Source organism: Canis lupus, chromosome 27 (genome assembly GCF_003254725.2).
Source record: "Canis lupus dingo isolate Sandy chromosome 27, ASM325472v2, whole genome shotgun sequence".
Classification (NCBI taxonomy): domain Eukaryota; kingdom Metazoa; phylum Chordata; class Mammalia; order Carnivora; family Canidae; genus Canis; species Canis lupus.
In genome coordinates this window covers 6,029,953-6,042,781 of record NC_064269.1, presented here as the reverse complement: position 1 = coordinate 6,042,781, position 12,829 = coordinate 6,029,953, and the positions used below count along the sequence as shown (strand labels likewise).

Here is a 12,829-nt window from a genome sequence, read left to right as displayed (position 1 = left end):
CGTGCTTAGTTTTGTTCCCATTTCTCACTGTAAGAAAAATATGAAATAGATATGGCAAAACATTTTTAGTGTTTCTAATATTAACCTATTTTTTTGTCATGCAATATTTCCAAAAATATTTGAAGCCAGGTTTTCCTCCTTTCTTTCTTGTTATATGCCTTAAAAATTCATATTGCAGAATTTAATTAATCATAATCCTTTAAAGAAGATGTGGTATATGTATACAATGGAATATTACTCAGCCATTAGAAATGACAAATACCCACCATTTGCTTCGACGTGGATGGAACTGGAGGGTATTATGCTGAGTAAAATAAGTCAATCGTAGAAGGACAAACATTATATGGTCTCATTCATTTAGGGAATATAAAAATTAGTGAAAGGGAATAAAGGGAAAGGATAGAAAATGAGTGAAAATATCAGTGAGGGTGACAAAACATGAGAGACACCTAACTCTGGGAAATGAACAAGGGGTAGTGGAAGGGGAGGTGGGCAGGGGGTTGGGGTGACTGGGTGATGGGCCCTGAGGGGGACACTTGGCAGGATGAGCACTGGGTGTTATGCTATATGTTGGCAAATTGAATTCCAATAAAAAAAATCATAATCCTTTGCAACGTGTGATAATTAGTCCAAACATGTACATCTTTTTTTTTTAGTTTACTTTTTGTTGCATATTTGTTTGCTTTTTTTTTTTTAATGATAACATAAACCCTCCATGGTCTCACAACTTAACCTAACACCTAAAATGTTACTAATAACATGCATTTATGAACAGGCTTCTCTCCTTCCTAAACAGTATCATTGCCAAATATTTCACATGTCTTTTTTTAATTCCACAAAATAGACACCAATTTTATTATATTAGTGTAATTTCAGTTTGCCTACATTTAACCATTGATGTCTCAATGATTTCTTCTTGCAACTTAAATACCTTTGGGGGATTATCTTCCTTCCTCCTCTAGTATACTCTGTGCTAAGTAGGTACAGATGACTCTCAGAATGGAATATTCCCCTCATAACAGAATTTCTCACAGAGATCTTTCATATTCCCCTTCAGATATCAATGCATTATAAACAATCTACTGGCATTATAAGGAAACTTCCTTCAAAAATACAGGATGCACACAAGGGTCAGGCCTCCACTTCCTGTAATTTCCATAAAAACTATGTTCATGTTCTTACCTTAAAAAGGCTCAAAGCATACCTCACATACCTACACAATCCCCACTCAGTAAGTAGACTCCATTCTCTCCCATTGTTGGGTGATTCACCTTGATAACCCAGGACCAACCTAAAAACAGAGAAGTTCCCACATATCTGTACCTCCAAGATCAGTGGAGGGTGAGGAAAGAGAATGAGAATGTAAGGAAAGATAAAGTCATTAGAAACAAGTGGTTGTTCTCTTTCCTTGGGTATCAATGAGGAAAAGAGATGATAGGTTTTTAAATTTATACCTCTTATTCATACATCTTATCATTGCCTTCTTCTCAGCCATTAGCAAAATAGATAAGGAAATCAATATTTACTGAGCTTTTACTATTAGCCAGGCATGATATATGGAATTTTTTACATTTCATGTCTACATGATAATTACTCCTCTACAATTTTGACAAATAATTCCATTTTCTTGCAATCAGTCAATTCTTTAAAAGTATTTAACACTATCATTTCTCCAATTACAAAACAATCCACTTTTATTTTAGAAAATACGAAAATTTTTGAAAAGGATAAAAAGCCAGTATCACCCATAATCCCAAAGTGTTGTCTGTGGCTCTTTCTTCAGCCTCCAAGAAGGTAAAAATAAAAATATTCTCCTCTTTGGATGCATATAGAAATATTTACAGATATGTGCATATAGACAGCTAGGTATGCACATTATTTCTTTACTCTATCAGCTGAGAAGACCTAAAAGTAACAACATCCCAGTAACAAGGAGCACACTGAGTACTCAGAGCTTGATATCTAACACCATTCTCCAACAAAAAAGACCAAGGCCACATGGAGAATTGGATGATTCTAAGGCTGAAACAAAGAAGATACAATATGAACCTGAAGCATCTCATAGCAACAGAAAGTACTCAAAAAAACCCACCCCAAAATGATATGGGTATGTTAAAGGGACACGGGAGCCAAATGAAAGAGCCCCCAGTGACTAAGGATGGACCGATTTGAGCAACAAAATAAGTAGCATAGTATTAGATCATAACCAAAGTATAAAATAATATGATACTTATATAAAAAAATAATTGAATAATTAAATAAATGGAAGAGAGTTGACAATCTCCCTTTCAGAAGAATTCCCAAATAACTTGTATAGAAACTGCACTCTCAATGAAGTAGAGTATAACTAGCCACTCCTTAAAGGTGAGCTGCACGTAATGATTCTCTTCTAAAGAATACAGTATGAAAATGGGGGAAAAGTTGAGAAACCTGACAAATACTACCTGTGACAGATGACCAAGATTAATGTCAGCAGTGGTTAACTCATGTTGATAGTATACACTCCTGATATGATGTGATGAGAATGACACTTCACCTGTGTGGGCCTCATCACCAAAACCCACAGCCCTAATCATGAGAAAAACATCAAATAAAACCAAGTTGAGGGGCATTGTAAAAAATATCTGATCAGTACCCCTTAGAACTGCCAATGTCATCAAAAACAAAGGCTGAGAACTGTCACAATCAAGGGAGCCTAAGGATACATGAATTAAATGTAATGTGCTGTCCTGGATAGAATCTTGGAATAGAAATTGGATGTTAGGTAACAACTAAGGAAATATGGATACGTTATGAACTTTAGTGATAATTTTTCAATATGGTTCATTAATTGTGATAAATGTACCACACTGATGTAAAATGTTAATAATAATGGAGACTAGGAGGTGTATATGGGAATGTTCCGTACTATTTTTGCACCTTTTATTTTTATTTATTTTATTTTTTTTATTTATTTATGATAGTCACAGAGAGAGAGAGAGAGAGAGAGAGAGGCAGAGACATAGGCAGAGGGAGAAGCAGGCTCCATGCACCGGGAGCCCGATGTGGGATTCGATCCTGGGTCTCCAGGATCGTGCCCTGGGCAAAAGGCAGGCACCAAACTGCTGCGCTACCCAGGGATCCCCTGCACCTTTTATGTAAATCTAAAACTACTCTAAAATTAAATTTTTATTTTAAAAAAATCTTCTCCTTCCCATCTCCAATCTCATCATCCATGGTAATCAATGTGACTGGCATGGATCAGTTCATTGATGACAAATACCACATAGTCTGAGGCATTCTGAATATTTCTCCAGGCTACTCTGGTGGATGGCAAGATATTATTACTCTAAAGCTTGGGAGGATGTTTTAAATCCTTTAAAATATTTAGAGTAAGGCATCTATTTAAAAAATAATTCTTTTCCAAAATGGAATACTACCAAAAACATAAGTTTGATATGGCAGATTTAGAGCAAAGAAGATTGCCCTCCATAATGTGGGTGGGCCATGTCCAATCAGTTGAAGGACTGACTAGAACGAAAGGCTGACCTCCCACAAACAGGAGGGAATTCTTCCAGTGGACTTCATCTAAGCTTCATCTGCAATATTAGCTCTACCTGGTTCACCAGCTGACTGCTCACACGTGCACACACTCTCTTTCAAATAAATAAATAAAATATCTTTAAAAATCTGATGGTGGAAATCATTTCACAAAGCATACATATGTCAGATCACCACATCGTACATTTTAAACATATAAAATTTTATATTTTAATTGTAACTCAACATCAAGAAGGAAGGAAGAGAGTGAGGCAGAGAGGGAGGAAAGTAAAGAAAAAACACCAGATACTCAGGAGTTCTCACCCAAGAGTTTCCAGTAAGATTTCTAAGTCAAGTTCTGAAGTCAACATCTGAGATAATCTACAATTCTTACAAACTGCAACTTCCCTAATTAACTCATGTAGTTCAGGATCTAACTCCAGGGAATAAAGGCTATTTCTCCATCTTTCTCTTGATCTCCCAGTTTCAACCAGCCAATAAACTAACTGCAGGAACTATAATTGCTTTTCTGAGAGGTTAGAACTGAGCTTTACTCTCTTGAACATCATATTTAGTCACAGAGAATGTTCAATTAAGAGAAACTAAGTAACTAGTCCTAAAACCACCCGAAATCTCTCACCAAACTGCACTTACTGAGGATTGGAACATCTTTTCACTGTGGCCAATTGAGACATGGAAGACCAACACTTCAGAACAATCTAAATCTAGGACATTCTGTCTTCCTGCCCTCCTTGTGACTCCCAACTGGAAAAATAAAAGTTGCTGTTTTTCCTAAAGTTACTTCATTGAAGTATTACTTCTTAGGACCTCAGATAAGGTCGAGTAGGAAAACAGCTACAAAATGTCTTCTGTATCAGAAAATATAGGAGCATGGTAATATTTCCTATGATTTTTCTTAAAGTTTTTTCCAAATGTTTTCCAGTTGCTTTATAGTTTTATTAACATCTCTCACTGGACCTTCTCTCTCTGGATCTCTGAGACACTTCTTTTCACTTTCTCACCTCAACTTCCACACAACAGAGAGACCTTGCCTCTCAGTGCTCCCTAAACTGTGTCTGTATTTCTCAGTTTATTCAGTTTTGTCCTCCAGTTCTCTTATTGGGTAATAAGGCGGTCAGTGAATAATGCTAATCATTAGGGAAGGGGAGTCCTTGAATATTGGCAGAAAATATTGATGCCCTAAGGTACACTCTCCTTTATCAGGTCCTCAGACATATACGTGCAGAGAATTCATTTTTCTGCTATTATTACCCATTCCCACTCTGATCCCTGCTGAAGAATTAATGTAAAGAACAATAGGAGACTTATTTATAACAATTCATTCTGGTCACCAGGCCCCTTCTATAAGTACTGAAGTATTTTAGCTTTCTCTTCTCCTAACCTCACTTATCAATTATTTAATTAAGGACCTCAACATCCTCTGAGTTGAACTATACCAGGACAAGTATCAGACACTTATTGAAATAAGTCTCATATTTTGATTATTAGTCCTTAACTACTTGTCACCTTGGAAAACGCTGGTGGTCTCATTAGACCTAACGACTTGACGACTGTTTCAATGTGCAACTCTTATCAAAATTGTCTAATTTTACTTTAGACACAGACTCACTCTGGCATAAACAATCTCCAATGTTGAAATTTCAGTAGAAGGGAAGATGGTGATTATTTATGATGCTACTTAATTTCAACTTTATATTCTAAAGTTGTTAAGATGGTCTTTGAAAAAAATGTGGAAAGCTGAGTTTGCTTTTCTTCTGTGTGCAATTCAAGGAAAATTGGTAAACAGTCTTGGGAGAATCCCTCAAGCTGCCCTTCCTGCCTCTACTTTCTCAGGAACTACTCCATGACTCCCTATATTCACACCATTTTTAAGTCTGGAACCACTCAAACTTCGGCCTGAATTGAATTCACTGTGTTCCTTCTTGGAGGTAAGTGAGAAGATTTTGTATTAACATTTTATCATTTCCTAAATATTAAGATAAAGACATTGTCCTACTTTGAAAGAACGTATCATTTGTCAGAAGATCTATGCTTTGAGCCTGGAGTGAGATGGAACATAGCATCACATGATGTAGCTGTCTCCCTGATAGACTGTGGTGCTTCCATTCCAGGATAAAAGTTTTCAGGCTTTGGATCCATGATAAGCAGCTTCTCTAATATCTTCTGAAGATGCTAGAGTATTTTCATGCTAATTAGTTCTTATAACCAGGTTAATAGAGAGTAAGCATAGAAGAACTGGACCGATTTCTCTCATTTGGATTAATTAAATGAGAAATTAATTAAATTCCAAATTCTTAAAAATGTTCATAGTCTTGACAAGAATGAATGTTGTTCACAGTGTTATTTTGTTAGTATAAAATCCAAAGAAATTGGGGCACCAAGGTGGCTCAGTTGGTTAAGCATCTGCCTTCAGCTCAGGTCATGAACTCAGGGTCCTGGGATCAAGCCCCACTCAGCAGAGAGCCTGCTTCTCCTCTCCTTCTTGCTGCTACCCCTGCTTGTGCTCACTCTCATTCTCAAATAAATAAATAAAATCTTTTTTAAAAATCCAGAGAAGTAGTTTACTTTCAAAAGTATTTTATGGACTAGCTGAGGGATAATAAATATCAGCCTTCTATCCAATACAACCCCTAAAATGAGTAGGATAAGGCAGTTTAGAATGAGTACCTTGACACCTGATATGGCTGCATTCTGTACCTCAGTGAAGAAACAGAAAAATACTGACACACAGTAAGAGGACATCTCTGAGAAACTTTTGTGACAGTATATTAGCATGTGGTTGGTTTTTATTTATTTTTAAGCTAAACATTAAAACATATTACAAGTTAACAGCTCATACAACTCAGATTTAGTATTGTTCTTTGATTATCATAAAGCATATTAGGTTCCTGGTTTTTAAAAGACTTAAACTACAATTTATAAAATTTATTGTCATTTTTGCTGAATAGGATTAACTTAGATAAGAGATTTTTAAAAAGCAATGTATCAAAAATATTTTAAGAGTTTTATGCACTCAAAGATAAAACTGACTTTTGCAGGTAGTCCTTCTTCACTGCTGAGTCTTCATTAGTTTGAGCCAACCCACTGGACTACAGATTACACACTGGACAGAACTCATAGGTAATTCAGACACATATTCTAAATAAAGGCTTAAAGTTTAGCAGTATGTATTTGATAAGCTTAGTAGCAGGAGTAGAATAGGGTAGAGAGGAAGTTCAAGGACTGGGAAATTTACCTTCTGAGCAATATTATACCTTTTATTGCAAGTCCTATGAGAGACATCAAGATTACATTTGTGTGGTAGACACAAAAGGTGGAGATCTCAGGAAAGATTCGGAGTTCAAGGGGCAGATTAGAACACTCTGATAGATAGGAAAGCACTCATGAGGATCCCAGGAAAGGCTGAATCTGACTGTATAACCACAGGTTGCTTTTGATGAGGAGGAAACAGGTTAGGAGGAGTGGTCACACCTAGAAATGCTCAGGTAGGTGCATTCACGCAAGAGTCAACAAAAAAACAATAGAGAATTGTCTTCAGCTGTATGTACAACACACTTACCTTAGTGAACAGAGACTCAAAAATGTTTATTCAGTAACATTATGGATGGATGGATGAGTGGGTGGATAGATGGATATTGAACACTTAAGCAAAGTGTGAAGTGATCTCTCTTAAGCAAAGATCTATAGGTATTAGTGATTTTAGAAGGAATAAGCCCTCCACAGCAAAATGGAGATATGTAGTCCACTTCTTCCCTTTCTCTTCCAATTCCAGGCCTCCTTGATGCTTTGCCCTTGACTACAACTTGAAGTTGACCTTCTAGACCTGGAGATAATCTCCAAGAGTTTTTACTACATGATCTGTTCAGTTTTCTTAATTTTTGTATTTACTTACTTAACAATGATTTATTTAAGATCCATTAAATATTGATGGGCGGTGTGAATAAGAAAATAATTCCTGCCCTCCATGAAACTGCACTGTCATTGTAGACACAAGAAGTGATACTCACACATATCGCTAGGTGATAAAGCAAACTAGTAATACCAAAAATGGCAAAACTTACAGTGTGTTGATGAATTGTTACATGGAAAAGGGAAGCAGGCAAGGTTTTGGGATCTTAGATTAGAGATTAATTAGAATCTTGAATTAGATTACTTAGCTTTATTTTCATCATCTGAAAAAATGTGGTTCATGATGATTATCCCAGAAATTTACGTGAGGACAAAGAAGGGCGTGATCAAAGGACTCATAGAATAGGTGGTAAATAAGGTGGGAATTCCAAGGTTTATTAGATGTAGATCAATTAATAGGTACACAAAATATATCAGCCTGAATCAAATCAGAGAAAACAGGAGTGACGGAGAACAAACAAAGCAATGCTATCTGGCCTCAGCAGTGGGACATCTAGAGAATCCTGGGTGATTAATGCTTTGAAATCCAAACTAGGGAGTTTGGCTTTTCTCTAAGCAGGTCATATAGTAGATAAGCTCTTGTTCTACATCCAAATGCAACAGATTTATTTCCTTGCTCTTTAAAAAAAAAAAAACTGATCAGTGTAGAGATCTAGACAAGTTCTAGGATCACTGGGTTTAAATGTTTTCACCTGTAAAATGAGTTCAGTCTCTTATCTCACCATCCCCTGTACAAACACACACACACACACACACACACACAGTGGAAAACATGCAAGGAATTTATTTGTACAAGGCAAACTTCTCTATTAGCCCAGTTCCCAGTAGGGCTGATCCAGAGCTCAGAGACAGCACAGCAGAGAGCCAGGGAGGAGAAGGGACTCCATGGAACCATTAAAGGGGCTATGAAAATGGAGACCAGACCAGGCAGGAAGGAATATATAGGGAAAGACATAAGGAATAAATAGTAAAGAGTGATGCCTTCTGGAAACTATTATGGAAAGAAGAGATTTATATCTTCTTCCTAATTTTTCTCTAAAGAACAGTGACCGTAAATGGCCTCAGCGAATCACAGCAGAATCACGGAGTTCATCCTTCTTGGGCTGTCTGCTGACCCCTATGTCCAGGCTCTACTCTTTGTTCTGTTCCTGATGATTTACCTTCTGACTCTACTGGGGAATCTGCTGATAATACTTGTGATCCATACAGATGCTAACCTCCACATGCCCATGTACTTCTTTCTGGGCCATCTCTCCTTCCAAGACCTCTTCTACTCTACAGTCACTGTGCCCAAGCTGCTGGAGAACCTCCTGTCTCAGAGGAAAACCATCTCAGTGGAGGCCTGCCTGGCTCAGGTGTTCTTTGTGTTTGCCACTACAGGGATTGAAGCCTGCCTGCTTTCGGTGATGGCCTATGACCGCTATGCTGCCATCTGCCACCCTCTGCTTTATGGCCAGGTGATGAGTAAACAGCTATGTGAGAGGTTGGTGTGGGGCTCTTGGGTCGTGGCCTTTCTGGATGCACTCATGAACATCCTCCTGGCTTTGAATATGGACTTCTGTGAGGCTCAAACCATCCACCACTACTCCTGTGAGCTGCCTTCCCTCTTCCCTCTCTCCTGCTCTGATGTCTCCACCAACTCTGCAATGCTACTCTGCTCTGCCCTCCTGCATGCCATTGGGACATGCCTCCTGATCTTCTTCTCTTATGTGCGCATTGTCTCTACCATCCTGAGCATCAGCTCCACCACAGGCAGAAGCAAGGCCTTCTCCACCTGCTCCTCCCACCTCACTGCAGTGATCCTGTTCTATGGCTCAGCCCTTCTTCGCTATCTCATGCCAACCTCAGGGTCACCTCTAGAGTTGATCCTCTCCATACAATACAGTGTAATCACTCCCTTGGTGAATCCACTCATCTACAGCTGGAAGAACAAGGAGGTGAAAGCAGCTCTGAGAAGAATGATGATAAAATACTTACGATGTCTCAGCACAGAAGAGATATAACATGAAAGAAACAGAACTGCAGCAAGAAATCTCATGATTGACATTAAATTCCTGATTTCCTGTTTTGTCACATGTTGTAATGCATATTGCTGATGCTCCCTTTTTAAAAATTATCAAGGAAAGTGCTAGAAGGTATTTTGCTTGCATGGCTCAGAATCAATCCTATTCAGACATAGAGCACATAAGTCGGAAAATCTTCTCAGCTTCATGGATTTAGTTAATAATGTGTCAATTCAAGGTCCACATTTTTAAAAAAAGCATTCAAATTAGAGTGGATCCTAAAATGTTTTATGTTCTGAATGTTTAATTTGAATTACTGTGTCTGGGGAAAGATTTTATAGAAATAAAAGATCCTGGGTCTCTGAGAAATGGATAACAAAGACTTGGGCTTTACAGGGTGAAGGAAAGGGTCATGGGTAGTGGTAAGATCTCTGGAAATAGGCAGAAATAGAAAGTGTGGTCAACAGAGGGAAGTCACAATTTACCAGGCATATTAGTTCTCTGTTGCTTTCCGTTATTGCCATAATCAGTTATCAAAAATTCAACAAATTAAAATAACATCTAGTTATTACCTTATAGGTCTCTAGGTCAGAAATTTGAGCAGACTCCCTGGGTTCTCTGTTTAGGGTCTCACAACACTGAAATCAAGGTTCTGGCTGGGTTGGGCCCTTCTCCACAGGCTCTAGAGATTCAGATTATTGGCAGAATTCGGTCTCTTGAAACTAGGTCTAGATCCCCATTTCCTTGCTGGCTGTCAACTGAGGACCATTCTCTCCTTGTTAGGGCCCCTTCACTTCTCACCTGGCCCTCTCCATTTTCAAAACAGTGCATCACCTACTTCTCACATTCCAAATCCCTCTCATGTCCCATTCTGCTAACATCTGGAGAAAACTCTCTGCTCCTAAAGGGGTGTGATTAGATTAGGCCCACCAGCATAATCTCATATTTTAAAGCCAATTGAGGGGTTCCCTGGATGGTGCAGCGGTTTGGCGCCTGCCTTTGGCCCAGGGCGCGATCCTGGAGACCCGGGATCGAATCCCACATCGGGCTCCTGGTGCATGGAGCCTGCTTCTCCCTCTGCCTGTGTCTCTGCCTCTCTCTCTCTCTCTGTGACTATCATAAAAAAAAAAAATTAATTAAAAATAAATAAATAAAACCAATTGATTTGGGACTGTAATTATATCTACAAAATCCCTTCATAGCAGTCTCTAGATTCATGTTTGAAGAACCATGGATCAGAAATCTCGAAAGGCCATCTTTAGAATTCTGCCTTTCAACCAAGTAAACATATAACACTCCTCCTACAGGAACAGAGTACAGCGGGCAGTAAAGCTAGAATGAGGAGGAGAGGGGAGGAGCAGTGTGGAAAGGGAGAGGACTCGGTACCAGCAAATAGTGATACAGAGAGATGGGGAAGAAATCAGTCTGGAGAGGAAGATCACTGAGAACATCTGTTTGTCCCAGAATATGGATGGATGCAGGGAATTCGCTGCATCCATCCCTGGGATTGATAATGAAGAAAGACTTTTGCTCTGGATTTAAATGAAACCAAAATACACAAATATGTTCTTACAAAAGGCCCATGATGACCTCCTTCCACTTTGGAGGACTGTAAGCCCTGTGGTCCTTCTTCTCTGCCTGTATGCCTCCCTCTTCCTTATGTCCCTTTGTTCACTTGGTGCCCTCAAATGCCCTTCTGCAGAACTCCACTGATTTTCCACTTAAAGGACATTTGTCTAAGCCATTTTTGCCAATTATCAATTCTTCCTACAAAACGTTCTCTTTGGATCTATAATTATCAAATGTTAGGTTTTCATATAAAGTGAACATGTTTCAGCCCATTTAAACATTCTGTTTCATTTTAGACCTATTTTCCTGTTTAGCTTCTTGCTTGAGTATTAGAAATAGTCACTTTTGACTGCACTATTATCCAAAATAACAATATTTTATAACAACCTCAGCAGAGGTAACATAGAACTAAGAAACTTTAGGTGTTCATGACTATCTCTTGTCTTGCAGTTCACAAAAGCACAGCAAGAGTTAATATGTTAAAATTTTGAAGAGTACGCACTTGCATGAAATACCTCATTAAAATGTACAGCTAGTGATTTAACCAATTTATAAGTTTCTCTTTGTTATCATTGATAGGGAAGAAGCATCTTGGACATGAGATTGTTAAGCTGTCTCTGAGAAATGTCAGAACTTACTAGGTTGGCAACAGAGGGGCAGAAGGAAGTATAGAGGGAGAGTTGTATGAGGATGTTTTCATACTTACATTTTAATAACTGTTAACGTATATTAGTCTCTTTGTGCTATAGGAATACATTAAGTGATTCAATGGAAACATACCTCCTTGCTAATTGAATATTATAGATTGGATGATGAATTCTTTTAGAAGCATTATATGTGTGTACTCTGTTACTTTATGTCTCAGTTTTAATTGAACATTAAGGGAATGCAGTATTTTAATTGTAACTCTGCCAATATCTTTATCTAGAGGCCTGTTGCCATTTTTGTCTTTTATATTTTTGTCGCCAAGAAAGGCAGGATTACATTTTTTTTTCAGATGGAGTTGGTGTAGTGTATTCTTGGCTATCAAAATACTCATAGTTTGGGGACTTTGACATGATAAATATTCATGGTGTGTAAAAGCATGATACACAACTGTATGATCTTACATTAAAATGCTTACTTGTGTAGATAGACACACACACAGGACCTAGAAGTCAAACTGTAAACTGCTTGTGATTATGGATGACTTTGTTCTTTGCTTCTTGTGTTTTTCAGTTTCCTTTTATGCACATATTAACTTTTTAAAAAATAAATTTTTTTAAAAACCTAAAAAAAAGGAAATACCTCATTACCTCATGCATACAATGTAAAGAAAGTGTTTTTTATTACCTCTTTCTAATCAGCATACTCAAAAGCATTTTCTCTAACCTACCATGCCACACTCCTCCAGGATACCATATTTGTTTTTATTCAATAACTTTAATGTGCTTTGGTATGTATTATGTATAATGTATGCTTGATATCTGTGTAATATATATACATGTATTTTTTTGTTTTCCCCTTTTTTATGTATTTTTTATTGGAGTTCTATTTGCCAACATATACTATAACACCCAGTGCTCATCCCACCAACTATCACCTGCAGTGTCCATCACCCAGTCACCCATTTCCCCGCACACCTCCCCTTCCACTACTCCTTGTTCATTTCCCAGAGTTAGGGAGTCTCTCATGTTTTGTTACCCTCACTGATATTTTCACTCATTTTCTCTCCTTTCCCCTATAATCCCTTTCACTATTTTTTATATTCCCCATATGAGTGAAACCATATAATGATTGTCCTTCTCTGATTGACTTACTTCACTCAG

At 37.9% G+C, this 12,829-nt stretch overlaps 1 protein-coding gene across 1 annotated transcript; it reads left to right on the top strand.

The window, feature by feature from the left end:
* The first annotated feature begins 8,504 nt into the window (after positions 1–8,504).
* LOC112678149 (olfactory receptor 8S1-like) lies at positions 8,505–9,452 on the top strand. The gene has a single exon (XM_025477254.1). The coding sequence runs from the start codon at positions 8,505–8,507 to the stop codon at positions 9,450–9,452; it is 948 nt and encodes a 315-aa protein (XP_025333039.1).
* The last annotated feature ends 3,377 nt before the right edge of the window (positions 9,453–12,829 follow it).

What these genes read in the sequence shown, in the direction of transcription:
- LOC112678149 (XM_025477254.1), top strand. Translation starts at nt 8,505, where the DNA reads ATGGCCTCAGCGAATCACAGCAGAATCACGGAGTTCATCCTTCTTGGG.